The 13,289-nt window shown below is 38.8% G+C and overlaps 3 protein-coding genes across 3 annotated transcripts in view; 1 reads left to right on the top strand and 2 right to left on the bottom strand.

Moving 5' to 3' along the window:
* The window catches only part of LOC144666339 (protein HTATIP2-like), a 148,498-nt gene extending 140,699 nt beyond the window's left edge, over window positions 1-7,799 (bottom strand). The window contains exon 1 of the mRNA XM_078527922.1: window positions 7,707-7,799. Coding sequence (XP_078384048.1) covers window positions 7,707-7,784 — 78 coding nt within the window. The 5' untranslated portion in view covers window positions 7,785-7,799. The remainder of the gene's footprint in view (window positions 1-7,706) is intronic.
* On the bottom strand, window positions 1,586-7,282 carry LOC144628297 (pyroglutamyl-peptidase 1-like). Its single transcript, XM_078486420.1, has 6 exons — window positions 7,219-7,282; window positions 6,462-6,514; window positions 5,891-6,007; window positions 5,488-5,614; window positions 3,892-3,997; window positions 1,586-2,543 (listed from the first exon to the last, which is right to left on the bottom strand). The coding sequence occupies exons 1-6, from the start codon at window positions 7,250-7,252 to the stop codon at window positions 2,381-2,383; spliced, it is 600 nt and encodes a 199-aa protein (XP_078342546.1). The 5' UTR covers window positions 7,253-7,282; the 3' UTR covers window positions 1,586-2,380.
* LOC144628017 (DNA-directed RNA polymerase III subunit RPC7-like) lies at window positions 7,299-13,190 on the top strand. Its single transcript, XM_078486102.1, has 7 exons — window positions 7,299-7,457; window positions 8,607-8,736; window positions 9,150-9,212; window positions 10,064-10,129; window positions 10,213-10,277; window positions 10,937-11,047; window positions 12,499-13,190. Exons 1-7 carry the CDS (start codon window positions 7,335-7,337, stop codon window positions 12,583-12,585), a joined length of 645 nt encoding a protein of 214 aa, XP_078342228.1. The 5' UTR covers window positions 7,299-7,334; the 3' UTR covers window positions 12,586-13,190.
* The last annotated feature ends 99 nt before the right edge of the window (window positions 13,191-13,289 follow it).

The following is a 13,289-nucleotide window of genomic DNA, read 5'->3' as shown; positions in this document are numbered from 1 at the left end:
ATTTTTGTCTGGTCTGTTAACGCATAATTCTTTCCTTCTCCATTGTTATTAACTTCTATTTAAAAAAGTTTTTCGAAATAACTCGCGCGCGTTTTAAGATTTTACTCTAATTTTTGGGGAGATGTTAGATTTATAGTAAACTTTTATTTTAGTCCAAATTTCTTTTTCGACAAAAGTAGCCCTTTGAGGTCCTTTGAAGGTATTGTGTAACCTTAAGAATGAACTACAGTTGAACCTCTTTGATACGGACATCAAAGGGACGTGGAAAATGTCCATTTTATGGAGGTGTCCATATTCCTTTAAAGCTGAGAGGTAGATCTAGAGTTAATATGAATTTTGGACTCTTTTGGACCGAGTCAACTGTCCGTATTTTGAGCATTGCTCTGTTTAATTACAGACACTTGCCTGGGTCCAGAAACCGTACAGGGAAAGCCTTTGGCACCCGAATATGAGAAGCCGTCTTTTCCCAGTTCATTAACACTGTATTAACACCTAACGATTTTCAGGAGATATGTTTTGTATTGTAATGTAATAACTTTCTGCTGGTACCTTATTGCTACTTATTTTCGCGGGACTAAAATTTTTTGCTATTTTTAAAAAAAAATCGCGAAATTAAAAACCCGCGAGAAAAGGTTTTTGCGAAAAATAACGACGCGAACTTTTATATTGTTTCATTGGAAATGCTGTGGAAAATTAAAATCAGTTGTACCAATATCGAGACTTACTGTTTATTAACGTAGACCAATATTTTAACAATTTTCACGAAAATTAGGCAGGGCAGGAAAACACCCAGGTGTGATTTCCCAAGGCAAGTATGTTTTGCATTTAGACAAGTAAAAGAAAACAAGTGGTAGTCCAGCCCGGGGGGGGGGGGGTACTCCCTATAATGGCCTATACGGGGAGGCTCCGCCCGAAAGGGGTACCTTTTTCGGGCTCCAGGTATATAAAAGGGTAGGGATTCCACAAATTTAGGTATATGAAAGGGTAGGGAAATCTTCTATAATGATATTTTAAAAGGCCTTTACATTAAATATTTCGAGCAGACGCAACTTTTGGATGTATCGTCTTAATTTATTAAGCGCTACATAAAAATAACAAGAAAACATCCCGTTTTAGGTAAAATATTAATGTGATGTCGTGTAGGTATATGAAAGGGGTGCCTTTTTGCAATAAAAGGTATACAAAAGGGGTACCTTTTCTAACAAAATGGTATATAAAAGGGTAAGGGGTTGGATCTTCGGGCGGAGCCTCCCCGTACAAATCTTTTTCGAGTACCCCCCCCCCCCCGGGTAGTCCAGTTCACAAGTAAAATAAAATCTCTGTAAAAAAATGTCCTCAGTGGCTCAGTTTATCCTCATGTATATCTAACTGTAAGTAAAATTTAAGTGGGGAAAATAAAAATGTGCATTTGACTGATTCACTGGGCAACTAGATTACAGAACCGTTGTTTTGCCCTCTCTGAACGAGTTAAAATTATGTGGTTTAGAAAGGTTAACACTCAGTCACAACTTTAATCAACACCAGTACCATGTAGGGATGAATGTCGTCTTCAGTTAAAAACCTTGAGGATTCTCTGAATTTGTTGAAAAATACTAGTTATGTGCAAAGTTCTCAGTAGGTTTTGCTATGTAGTGTTAATAATTTTACTGGTTTCCTAATAGAATCTGTAAGTATGGCGTGAACTGCATCAGTACCACAGTTCCGAATGAGTTCAAAACACTTCACATGGCATCCTTAAAAAAGCAGCTTAAGTATGTATGTATTTAGTTGTCATTTTGTTTAATTATAAGTTAGTTTATTTAGGTATAATAGATCTTACTGTATACTGAAGAGATTTTTTTACCATGTCTTAATAAAGTTTTCTATTCTATTCTTAGTATCTCAGTCACATGGGTTGGTTTTTGGCCACACCCATGATCAGGGTTTGTACTCTTTTGAGCTTTCGAAATTCCATGACTTTCCATGGCCGTTTTCATGACTTTTCAAAGTTTCCATGACCTAAATTTGACCATTTTTCTTGGAAATTTTCAAATATTATCTTAATTTCGGGTACGTTTTTACCCTTTTCTACACAAAAAATAACCTGCCTAATTTTTTGTGTCCAATTTTCCATGACTTTCCATGACCCACTTAAATTCCCTGACTTTCCAGGTTTTCCATGACCTGTACGAACCCTGACGATTGAGGTACTTTTTTAGACATTCAGTTAAAAATTTCCAACAGACATCCTTAGCATCTGAGGGAAACTGCCAGGCTTCCAATTCCTGGTAGTTTCTATGGAAATATTATTCAAGCAAAAACTTGTTGTTCTCCAGAAACAGTGTTTATCAGAGTTACGGCCGCCTTTACCAATCCTTGTAAATTTGCAAAGTCAATTTTCCTAGCTGAGTTGTTTTAGCATTGCTAAGATGATTAGTCTCAGTGTGACGACCAAATCTTCAATGCTGTACGGTGAATCTTCACGTGGGACATGAACAAATGCCACAGTGCCTTTGCCTTGTCCAAAATGAAGTGATTTGTAATAAATATAATCACACAGAAACCTGCAAGACAATTGTAGAAACGGTCATTACCTTATTATAGGAAATTAACGCTTGTCTTTATTAATGTATTGGGAGGCGCGGTGGCCTAATGGTTAGCGCGCTCGCCTCCGAGTCGAACGGCCCGGGTTCGAGGCCTGGCCGGGGCGCTGCGTTGTGTTCTTGGGCAAGACACTTTACTCTCACAGTGCCTCTCTCCACCCAGGTGTATAAATGGGTACCGGCGAATTTACTGCTGGGGGGTAACCCTGCGATGGACCAGCATCCCATCCAGGGGGGAGTAGCAATACTCTTAGTCGCTTAATGCTAAGGAAACCGGGATAAGCTCCGGCCTGTATGGGCCACTAGGCTTGAAGCAGACTTTACCTACCTTATTAATGTATTGGAAATTAACGCGACTTAAATTAACGCGTATTGAAGGAAAAATTACTTTCCAATAAAGGAAATTAACGCGAAAGAGAGGGTAATACTTCAAAATGAAGGAAATTAACCCGACGTACACAACTGGAACAAGTTTATTTAAACACTTGTAGGCGTAAATGCAAACATTGTTCAATGGTATTTTTCCCACTTCGAGCGTTCTTCACAGTATCAGTGAAAGTGGTAGAAGACAACCCTCGGCTGATAAAATAATGATTTTTCCTTTGAGTCAAGAACGTCTGGACTGTAACGAGAAATTGGGGCCAAAATAATGGAAATTAACGCTCCACTTAATTAACGGTGCGGAAATTAACGTTAACAAAAATTAATGCGACTTAAAATAACATGAATTTTTGAAATTTCGCGTTAATTTCATGACGCGTTTATTTCCTATAATAAGGCAAGCAAACAATATTGAGCTGTTATTTAAGCCTTAAGTTGCACGCCCTTTCCATTCCATTCCCTACAACTGATGCATACAATATTCAAGTAAAAAACTCCACAATAACGATGACGCACTACAGAGAAACTGTTTTTGACATCTAAAGGCATCAAGCTATCTATAGTAAGCTATTTAACTGATACACTGAATCATGGTTGAAATGCACCAGCAAAATGCATGAGCAGCAACGTCTTGAGAGAAATGGGGCAACAGAAGCAAAAAATACTGCTCTGTCATTTGAAAAACTATCAGCTACACAGTGGGACTATCTCTTTAATTGTTAAAACTGAACATTGATAAAGTCTTACTTTTAGTTGTTAACCATAAACTTGAGGAGAAATTTACCTTAGTCAAACATCTGCTAAAGAACACCTTCCATTGGTGGAGACTAAGGGGACATGGTGTTCTTGTCCCATGGGTACCCACTTAAAGGTGAGCCACGCCACTGTACATCTTACTATTATAAATGCCACAAAAATAAATATTAACCTTCCAGCATCATCTGAAGGTCCTACAAGGCAGGGACTTTTGGCTGTCATTACTTCAGAACACACTCTGTCCAGATCTAGAGAAGTGTACAAGCATTCACCTCCCCCTAATAAACAAATCAAATAAATAGCTATCAGTCCCAAAAGTTACTTTAGAGTTATGCTTTTTGTTTAGAGGCTTGGTGGACAAGAGATTGAACTTTGTCAGGACAGATACTACGATTTCCAGTTGAGTGCGACACGAACAAAGTTTGGTGACGAGGTTTCAACATAACAACGGCATTGTTGTCAAGGGCAAACTTCTCTGTTACCATTGGTAACAAATTTGTTTTTGTAACTGTCTTGCTCGACAATCTCAACGCTTAAATAAATACAAACACTACAAATATTGTCAGCAACACTTTATTACCCTTTCAAATAAAAAATATATACACAGAGACAACGATAAAAGAAACAAATAACGAAATATATTATGCCTTAGCTGTTTTATATCGACGGTAACAGATCTGTGTTGAGAGGTTGATGTTATGTTCAACGTGCGTCACTTTACCTTCATCGTTAGAGTTACTGTTCAACTGAAATTAAATCGTTGTCCACCTCCAGGGATTTTCTAGCAGCTTTAAGAATTCCTTCAGCTTTAAATAATATATCTTTCTCAAGTGCAAAATGAATAATTCGCGCACTGAAATGAGGAACATTTGGCGCTTCGTAAAGCTGACAAAAGCTAACACCATTTCAGATCGAAATTTTAAAAAAATTAGCCAATCACAAAATTGCTCAATTAAAACTGACGCCATCTTGGATCGAAATTAGCCAATCAAAAAAATGCTCTGTTTCCCGAGAGGTCCTCCTTGTATAAAAGAACAATGGCGGTCAGTACCGGTTTACGACAGTTACCAATGGAAAGTTTGCCCTTGACAACAATGCCGTTGTTATGTTGAAACCTCGACACCAAACTTTGTTCGCGTCGCACTCAACTGGAAATCGTAGTAGCGCTACTTCTCTCTTCATTAAGAGACCAATACTGACAATTAAAAGACAATATTTTCAATTACTGTAAAAGATTAGATTCTTTGTGGCATCCAAATTTTAAATAAGTGCTGCCCTCAAATAAGTGCCGCCCTCATATAAGCGACGCACTTGAGGCATGAAAATTTTAATTGAGTAAATACGGTAGTCCAAAAATCGAGATCCAGCTGCCATTGCTAGCCTGGCTATGTATTTTTGACATCAAAGAGCTCAACCTGAAGTTTGGCAGGAAGTAAATACTTGACAGCCCTTGTTATTTTGTATTGGCTTGTTTTTCAAAATGCCTGTTTGTATAGCATCATTTTGCACAAACCAAACTAAAAGAGATAGTAAAAGTTGAGCTCATTGATATTGCCAGGCTGCTAAGTTACTCCAAGATGGCGGTGGCCAGTTTTCAATTTTTGGACTACATCAGACAAGGATCGGATTTCATAAGGTTTGAATACTCTTTGGAAGCTGATTGTTTGGTTAATCACATATCTTTGTATTACCTTTTTGTTGCCTTGAAGAAAAACAGTGCCTTTATGGAATGAACTTCTCCTTTATAAATGACAGATGATCTACTCACCATGGACACAGCAGCCTTCACCACACTTTTTACCAGACTCGTCAGGTCTATTGTAACCATGGTTATGACCACACATCTCCAGCTGAACACTGTCTGCTAACCCATGGACCCCAACATGTACACACAGCTGCAAAGAACAAACAAATACCACTAGTTGTGTGTCTTTATGTTTAGACTGGTTCACTATTACTGTATTGCACCTTTGCATATGGAAAAAACTAATTTTCTTGGCAACGATGCAAAAGCTATTGAAAATTAATACAGTGCAATGTTTAACTTATGTAAACAAACCTGCACATGCCCTTTTCCACCAAGCCATTTATTTATGTTATTTATTTAACCTTATTTATTTATTTTGCCACACAAACAAAAAATATGTTTATAGTATGTAAAGTATAATTACCTTCGGCTTGACTTCATTCCATAGCACAGGAACCTGTTCATCTACTGCAGAATACTCTACAGGGATCTCTTTTATCACCAGATTGACTTCTTCTGCAAGTTCATTGTTTGGTAGTTCCTAATTTTCAACAGGTATTGATGATCAACATCAATTTTGTGTCAGTAAAAAATATATGGGAGGGGGGAGGCATGTGGGAGGAAGATGGGGTGACCTTTGGACCCCAGATCACGTGGTCTAGAGTTGAGCCCTGGCTAGGGGCATTGTGTTGTGTTCTTTTGTGGCCCTTTTTCAACCCAGAAGAAATACTCCTTCTCCGTAAAAACTAAAATCTTAAATTAAGACGTTTCGTCTTATCTCAGCACCTGAGAACAATAGCTGACGTAGTTTCTCAGCTATTGTTGTGGTGCTTAGATAAGACGAAACGTCTTAATTTAAGATTTTAGTTTTTACGGAGTTAGTACATAGCTAGTTGCTTTGTGCTAATGAAACTGGGATAAGCTCCAGCCTGATGGGCCACTAGGCTCTTATGCAGACTTAACCTACAAAATAAATAAATTATATTATAAAATACCTGGACGGCCATCCAACTAGTGTTGGTTTGATGCAAGCCAAAGGGGCCAAAGCCTACAAGAAAAAAAAATAATACAACCCATAAACACTGTGTCGGGTGGTATACTATAGGTGTATAAATACATACCAGACGTAACAAAATGGTGAACATGATGGGGGGGGGGGGGGGGGGAGTAACCTGCAATGCATATGAACTTAGTATACCATCTGGCAAAAGTATCTAATTATTCCACTTTGTGCCACGAAAACCAGAAATGACCAGGCATCTAGACTTGTATAAAGACTTATGAACCCTTATGTGACTTTTCCCTATTCCATTTTTTTTTCTAGCTAAAAGGTTCCCTCCCTCTCTTTCAAATGTCCCCCCCCCCCCAATTAAAAAAAATCACAACTGCAAGGTTGTTATTCCAAGTTAATATAAGCTTACTGCAAAGGCAACACAGTCATGTTGCATATGCATGTAACATAACACACATCACATCGTTCGAGGCTATAAGTTTAAGGCGGTAGATCGTGGCAGATGTTTTGGATATTAAAGTGATCGACCAAGTATTGACAGAGGTCACAGAGGGGAGTTGCAAACATCCTGAAACATTTTTCTTCAAGTACGAGAATGTTTTTGAAATCTCTAACTCAGCAATCTCTTTAGCAAGAACAGGAGTTTGGGTTTCTAATATGACGCTTACGATTTCAAATGTCCTGTCAACTGTTTTTTGATCAAAAGAATATTCGATCGGGTTTGCACGTATAAAACTTACCCGTGACAAGCACTGTGGGTTTTCCTTCAGCCATTTTGTTGCGTGAGCTCACTGGGATCTGGGAACGAGTAACACTGAAAATCCGTGTCCAGTCTCTTGTCCGAGCCTCCCCCAAGATGGCGGGTCGAGGAAGGGGAAGAGGTAGAGGTCGTGGTCTTTCGTTTGATGTTGGAATGATCGGCTTTGGACGTGGAGAGGCTTTACCAGCTGCAATACAACAGCCTCCTCCACTTTATCCGGTAAGCGAAAATTCATCATTACTTTGCCTGGTTTGAAAATGCACCAATGGCTTCAGAAAGCACTTTGCAAGTTGTGGGTTGACGTGGCTGCATGAAAACAGCTGAAAAGTTTAAAAGTTCCGGATAGTTTTTTTTTAATTGTGTAAGACCCGAGCAGAAATATTAGGCTAAAGAGCACAATCGTTCCTGAGTTTTGCACTCTTGGCTTACGGAACGAAACATTGCAGAAGCTTTGTTACTACTGCAAAGAGGCCCTGCCAGGGGGGGTTCCCGTGTCGCTTGTCTAAATTTAAATATGTGCCATGTCGCTGTTTTATCGCTCTCCATGTCGCTGTCGGTACTTAAATTGAAGGGAAATTGCTTGTCCTTGTCGGAATTTAATTTTTTTCCATAACCCCTTTGTTGCTGTTGACAACTACAACTGAGCTACTTTTGTTTTGGCTCTCTTAAATTTTTTGAAATAAAACTAAAACAGAACACTGACTTTAATTTACATTCATGACCACCTCTGGCGTGACTATTTGCTTGCTGAAATGCTTTATGTATCAGTCAAACCGAAGGTTCAACATTCCACTCCCCTACCCTCCCCCCCAGGCAACCCCCTGGCCATTTGAATTTTTGGAAAATTTGCGTTTAAATACCTGCCTCCCTGGGCCAAAAAGCCGTTCAAATTCCCCACTACAAGCCCATTTTCAGTGATCAAATGTCCCCACCCCCAGGAAAAATAAACAATTGAACAGAATATAACTGTTTTATCTGTGTAGCTTCTTATGCTCGTATAATCCTGTCTGCATACTGGCTTTATAAATAGACCAAACAGTTTTTCCTCTATTCAATAATTAATACATAGAAGATAACCAATACATAGAAGAAAATCGGTCTCCGTTATGATTATAAACCCAAGTGCGTTTACTGGGACACATGTAACCAGAAATCAAGTCTGCGTTCAAATCCCCCACCCCCTATGTGGTTGGATCAAATTCCCCCCCCCCCGGGAAGACAAGGGCGTCAAATGCCTGGGGTATGAACCTTCGATTTGACTGATACATTAGGTAAAGATGGTTAAAAATGAATTTCAAAATGCCTTTGTTTTGTGTGTGTATTAAGACAATTTCAGTTAAGTTCATTATTTTTTTTATTGAATATCAGCCCCTTGATGCCAAACCATTACCACTGAGGCAGACAGAGGCAGATGAATACATGTTGGCACTGAAACAGGAACTAAGAGGCTGTATGCGAGAGCTGCCTTATTTTGTAAAGGCTAAAGTCAAAACAAAAGGTATGAGTGCAGTGTTACTCAGAGGGTAGCAAAGGGTTTATGTGTGACACATGATATGGGCAAAAATTAGACTGGATGTGAGAAAATAAATGGAAAAGGCACTTGATTTACAAATTTCTCACTTAATCTGCTGTTTTAAGTATACATGTCACATAAATTTGGTTAAAATTAATTTGTGCATGAAATGGGATCAGGACCCCACCTTTGCTACCGTCTAAAACATAGGTTCCCCTAAGGGGAAGATCCCCAAGTTTAGGGTGACTAGATTTATTCCCTAGGGGTAAGTCAAAGTCAAGTCACCCTAAATTCTTCTCATATCTTAGATAATCTTCCCCAGTGCCCCCACCCCCACCTACCCAAAGAACATACTAAGTGTCCACATTAATTTTTAATGTCTATTTTTTTTCTGGTAGATGTCGAGAGGTTCTCTGATAGGTACAGAGAAAAACAAACAGAAGGCTTAGAGTGGCAACCAGGTATTATTGTTGTTGGTGTATTTAACAATTATTCCACAAGCCTGCATTGGCTATAACTATCCCATATCCAACAAGCGCAAGGGGAATAATTGTTTTATTAAAAACAGCCAAAGATTTGCAATATTTGAGTTCCCCAAATGTTTTCGTTGATGTGTGTACAGTCGAAGCTCTCTTAACGGACACTCTCGTAAGCGGACAGCTCTACTACGGCCACCTTGTTAGAAACCCCGTTTTTACTCCCATACAAACTCTGTATTTTTACATTCTCGTAAGCGGACATTCCCGTAAGCGGCCGCAGACACTTTCCGAGATTACAACTTAGACTTTTTTAAGCTCCCGTAAGCGGACACCGCAAAGAAAATCATATATTAAAAAACCTCTGTCTCTTGTAATAATCAATCAACTTCACATCGCCGTTCGTCACAATGATTTAACAGTAATTACAGCACCATATATTTTAGTGTTTGTTTGGTCGTCATCCACGTCCGGTTACATTTCGCGGCCATCTATCCCCTACACCTCTAGTGGCCGCTTACAAGAACCATTCTCGTAAGCGGCCAGCTCCAGTTGCAGACACTTTTTTCGCGTCCCGAGGGTGTCCGCTTGTGAGAGCTTCGACTGTACCTACCATATTTGTGCTCAATGGTACATGAACTCATATACCATTGCCTGTTAACCAATCAAAACTCAGGAATTTCTATATACCATTGCTTGTTTTTAATGATTTTAAATATAATATTGTAATAAGTAGTAAAATTAACTGGTATTTAGGGTTGGAAATAAGGAAAAACTGTGATGATTGCTAAAGCATACATGTATGCAACAGTCAATACTTGTTTGTCTTATTGCAGACTGGAAATTATTTCCAAATGAGCTGAAGATAAAAGTGAAAAAACGTCTGACTCCCAACAGTGCAAGTAAGAAATTGGTTTGCTTTCATTGTTACATTCACTAACAAACATGTCAAATTCTTATTTTGTAACTTTAATGATATCCGTAGGACCAAGAATTCCAAAACGAGCTGAAAGAAATACTCAAGCTACAGATGCATTGAAGCAGCTTGATGTAAGGAATTATTAATTTATTATTGTTATGCTTACGCCTTTTTTGTACAGTTACCCATTTTGTTTTCTCATTGAAAGACGTTCTAAACTAAGCAGTTATTGCTTAGGGTGTATTGTGAGCCCGGGCAGGGGGGGGGGGGGAATCCCATATATGAGCTACCGGTATATAGGTATGAGACGCTATGAAGGGTATGGTTTTCAAGGAGTTTAGTCTGGGATAGGGTATAGAAATCAGAGAGTTTTGGTCTAGAATAGGGTATCATTTGCCAAGAAACTGATCATTGGTATAAAGAATTAAGTCCTGAATAGGAAATTATAGAAACTTGGAAGAGAAAGAGGCTTCCCTACATGTGAATAATATCATTGTGACAACGTTGTTGACAGATGGTTTTCCATTAAAAACGCTTATAGTGATGCAGTTCTAAAAAGAAGCAAGTCTGGGATAGGGTAGGGATTTTTGGTATCTAGTCTAGTATAGGGTTGCAAATTTAACCAGCTGAAGATGGTCTGGTGTAGGGTAAGGGTTTCAGAGTCCCAGCGGCACACCCCCACCCAAAAATATACAGGGTGCCCCCCCTCCCCAGGATTATGAGAAACTGATGTAAATATGCACAAAACATATAAATGTATGCAATTCATTCCATGTTCACCTTGCTTTAGGAAATGGTCAAGAAGGAAGTTGAAGAAGAAAAGGCTGAAGATAAACAAGAAGAGGAAATTGAAGAGGAAGATGAAGAGGAACTTGAATATGACGAGGAAGAACAAGAAGAGGTAGGAATAAACTTATCACTTTTCACTGTGTGAGAAATAGAGGATAGTACATTGTTGCGCAGAGATATGAAATTTATCTTCGAGTGTTCAAATCGATATGAGATATCAGTTTTGAACACGAGAAGATAAATTTCATATATCCAAGCAGCCATGTATTATTCTGTTTATTATATAAATCTACTAATTATGATGTTTTTGATGAAATTCCGAAGATTTCTGACCATTTTTTGAAGATTTCCGAAGACTTTCAAAATGTTGTCCGAAGGTCATACAAATGTTTCCGAACTTTTCCGAAGATTGCCGAGGAAGATCCGATGTGTCGACTTAATATCGATAAACTTTGGCTCATTGAGCACTGAAACATGACAACTCTGCGAGCTGATTGGTCAAGAATGATATCACACATGTGTGCATATCATTTTTATCCACACATGTGTGATACCATTTTTATTGATTTGCTACCACTCGCTATATACCACTGCAGTTTATATAATAAAATATAATATCGTTTAAGAAATTATCATTGGTTGGCAAAATAAATCGACTTTGTTAATTAATGAGGGTTGCATGCAACAGTCTTGTGATCGACAAACCTGTGGCCCTTGGATTCCCGAACAAATTGGAATTTTGAAGTCTTGGTCTTTGTGGAGGGAGGAAAACCAGAGAACCCAATCTCGTCCCCAGAGCCTGCAATCCTTCTGGTCTGCGCCAGGAATCGGGACCTCTGGGCTATTCTTAAAGCCCGCTACAAAGGCGCCTGAATCTGATTGGCTGTTGAAAACTTGTTCGTTTCACCACAATCTCCGGTGCATGCGCACGACCAAACCGGAACCAGGATTTCCTGGTTCCAGTTTTGGATTTGTTCAGAGTAATTAAGTTTCCCGACCGCTGGTTAAGGGAAACGCAGGCTCGGGAACAAGATTGCAGAGTACCCAGAGAAAAACCCTCTGAGCAAGGATGAGAACCAACAACAATCATATAATGCCAGGTCTGGAAATCGAACCTGGACCACATTGTGGGGAGGCGAGTGCTCTCACTTACAGCTACTGGTAATTTCGAGAAAGGTTGTCGGAAAAAAGCACAAAAGTGCACGCAAAAAGAGTGAAAGGTAGTATGGGTAGAAGTAGTGAGCTACTAAGATGGCGACATGACAAACACGAATTTGCAATTTTTTTTCTCTTCAGACATGTAGAAACAAGGTACTTTTAAACAAGCTGAATTTTAGAAGAACTTTCAAAACTCCAAGACATGCGACAGTAAAAGTAAAGCTACAGAAAAAGGCCTCCTGAGAGGAAAAACAAAATCTTCACATGCAAAAATACAAACTTGTACATTTCCTCTAGGCCAGCTTTAACTTGACAATGTGCTTTTTGCGACAACTTTTCTCGAATTAGCTGTATGCACTATTCCTGCTCCCCAACTAACTGGACATTTTTACTTACTCTTGATAGGAAAATGACTACTTGGTGTCACATTTTGATGATGATGAAGATGGTTTTATGGATGATGATGACATGGATGAAGGGCCTATTTACTAAAATGATGCTCAATGCAATGAAATAGGAGGAAAAAGCCAGTCTGCTAAATTAACCTCAGGCTAGTGGTTTGTTTGGTTGACCTGAAAGTTGCGATCTACGCAGTTGGAAAACCAAGTAATGAGAGGATATATTGAAAATAATGAAGACACATGAGCAAAGGGACTCGATGCTGGGTTGTCAGTAGGTTGGCACAGAGGTTCATTTATCAGGTACCATAGTCTGATAAAATGCACAGACACTTTCCTAGACAATCATAAAATGTCCATTGGTCTCCATTATTTTCTCCCTGAAGAATCACTTTGCAAAGCATAGACAGCTGGTGTACCCAATGTTTGCGATTACTTTTGGGCCTAAAAGCTCACGATTTTCCATTTGCTGATAAAAGTTAGACGATTTTCATGTGAACATCCACAAGATGTTTTACAGAACACATTGTACAGCTGTAACACTCACTAGCAATACCTCTTACCTGGGTGTTACCGGTTACAAGTTCAACCGAGAACAGTGGATGCTGAGAAAACAATGAAGCATATACTTAGCACTCAGTGCAGTGGCAAAAACAAGCTGAGACAATGTAAAACAAATTAATTAAAAAGATATTATTATTGATAGTTTTATTGTGCATCTTCATAATAGTAAGTATTAATGAATAAGTTCATTGCAAAATAACTTTAATCTGTTATCATTTTGTCACAATCTAGATC

This window comes from Oculina patagonica, chromosome 1 (genome assembly GCF_052425735.1).
Source record: "Oculina patagonica isolate OP01 chromosome 1, crgOcupat, whole genome shotgun sequence".
In the NCBI taxonomy this organism is placed as follows: Eukaryota; Metazoa; Cnidaria; class Anthozoa; order Scleractinia; family Oculinidae; genus Oculina; species Oculina patagonica.
The sequence above is the reverse complement of the archived record's forward strand: the minus strand, read 5'-3'. Positions and strand labels throughout refer to the sequence as shown.

Coding starts and splice junctions, on each gene's coding strand:
- LOC144628297 (XM_078486420.1), bottom strand. CDS start 7,252: ATGGCTGAAGGAAAACCCACAGTGCTTGTCACGG. Junction 6,515..7,218: donor ACCCACAGTGCTTGTCACGG/GTAAGTTTTATA, acceptor TTTTTCTTGTAG/GCTTTGGCCCCTTTGGCTTG. Junction 5,615..5,890: donor GGAATGAAGTCAAGCCGAAG/GTAATTATACTT, acceptor TGTTCTTTGCAG/CTGTGTGTACATGTTGGGGT.
- LOC144628017 (XM_078486102.1), top strand. CDS start 7,335: ATGGCGGGTCGAGGAAGGGGAAGAGGTAGAGGTCGTGGTCTTTCGTTT. Junction 9,213..10,063: donor AGGCTTAGAGTGGCAACCAG/GTATTATTGTTG, acceptor GTCTTATTGCAG/ACTGGAAATTATTTCCAAAT. Junction 10,278..10,936: donor ATGCATTGAAGCAGCTTGAT/GTAAGGAATTAT, acceptor ACCTTGCTTTAG/GAAATGGTCAAGAAGGAAGT.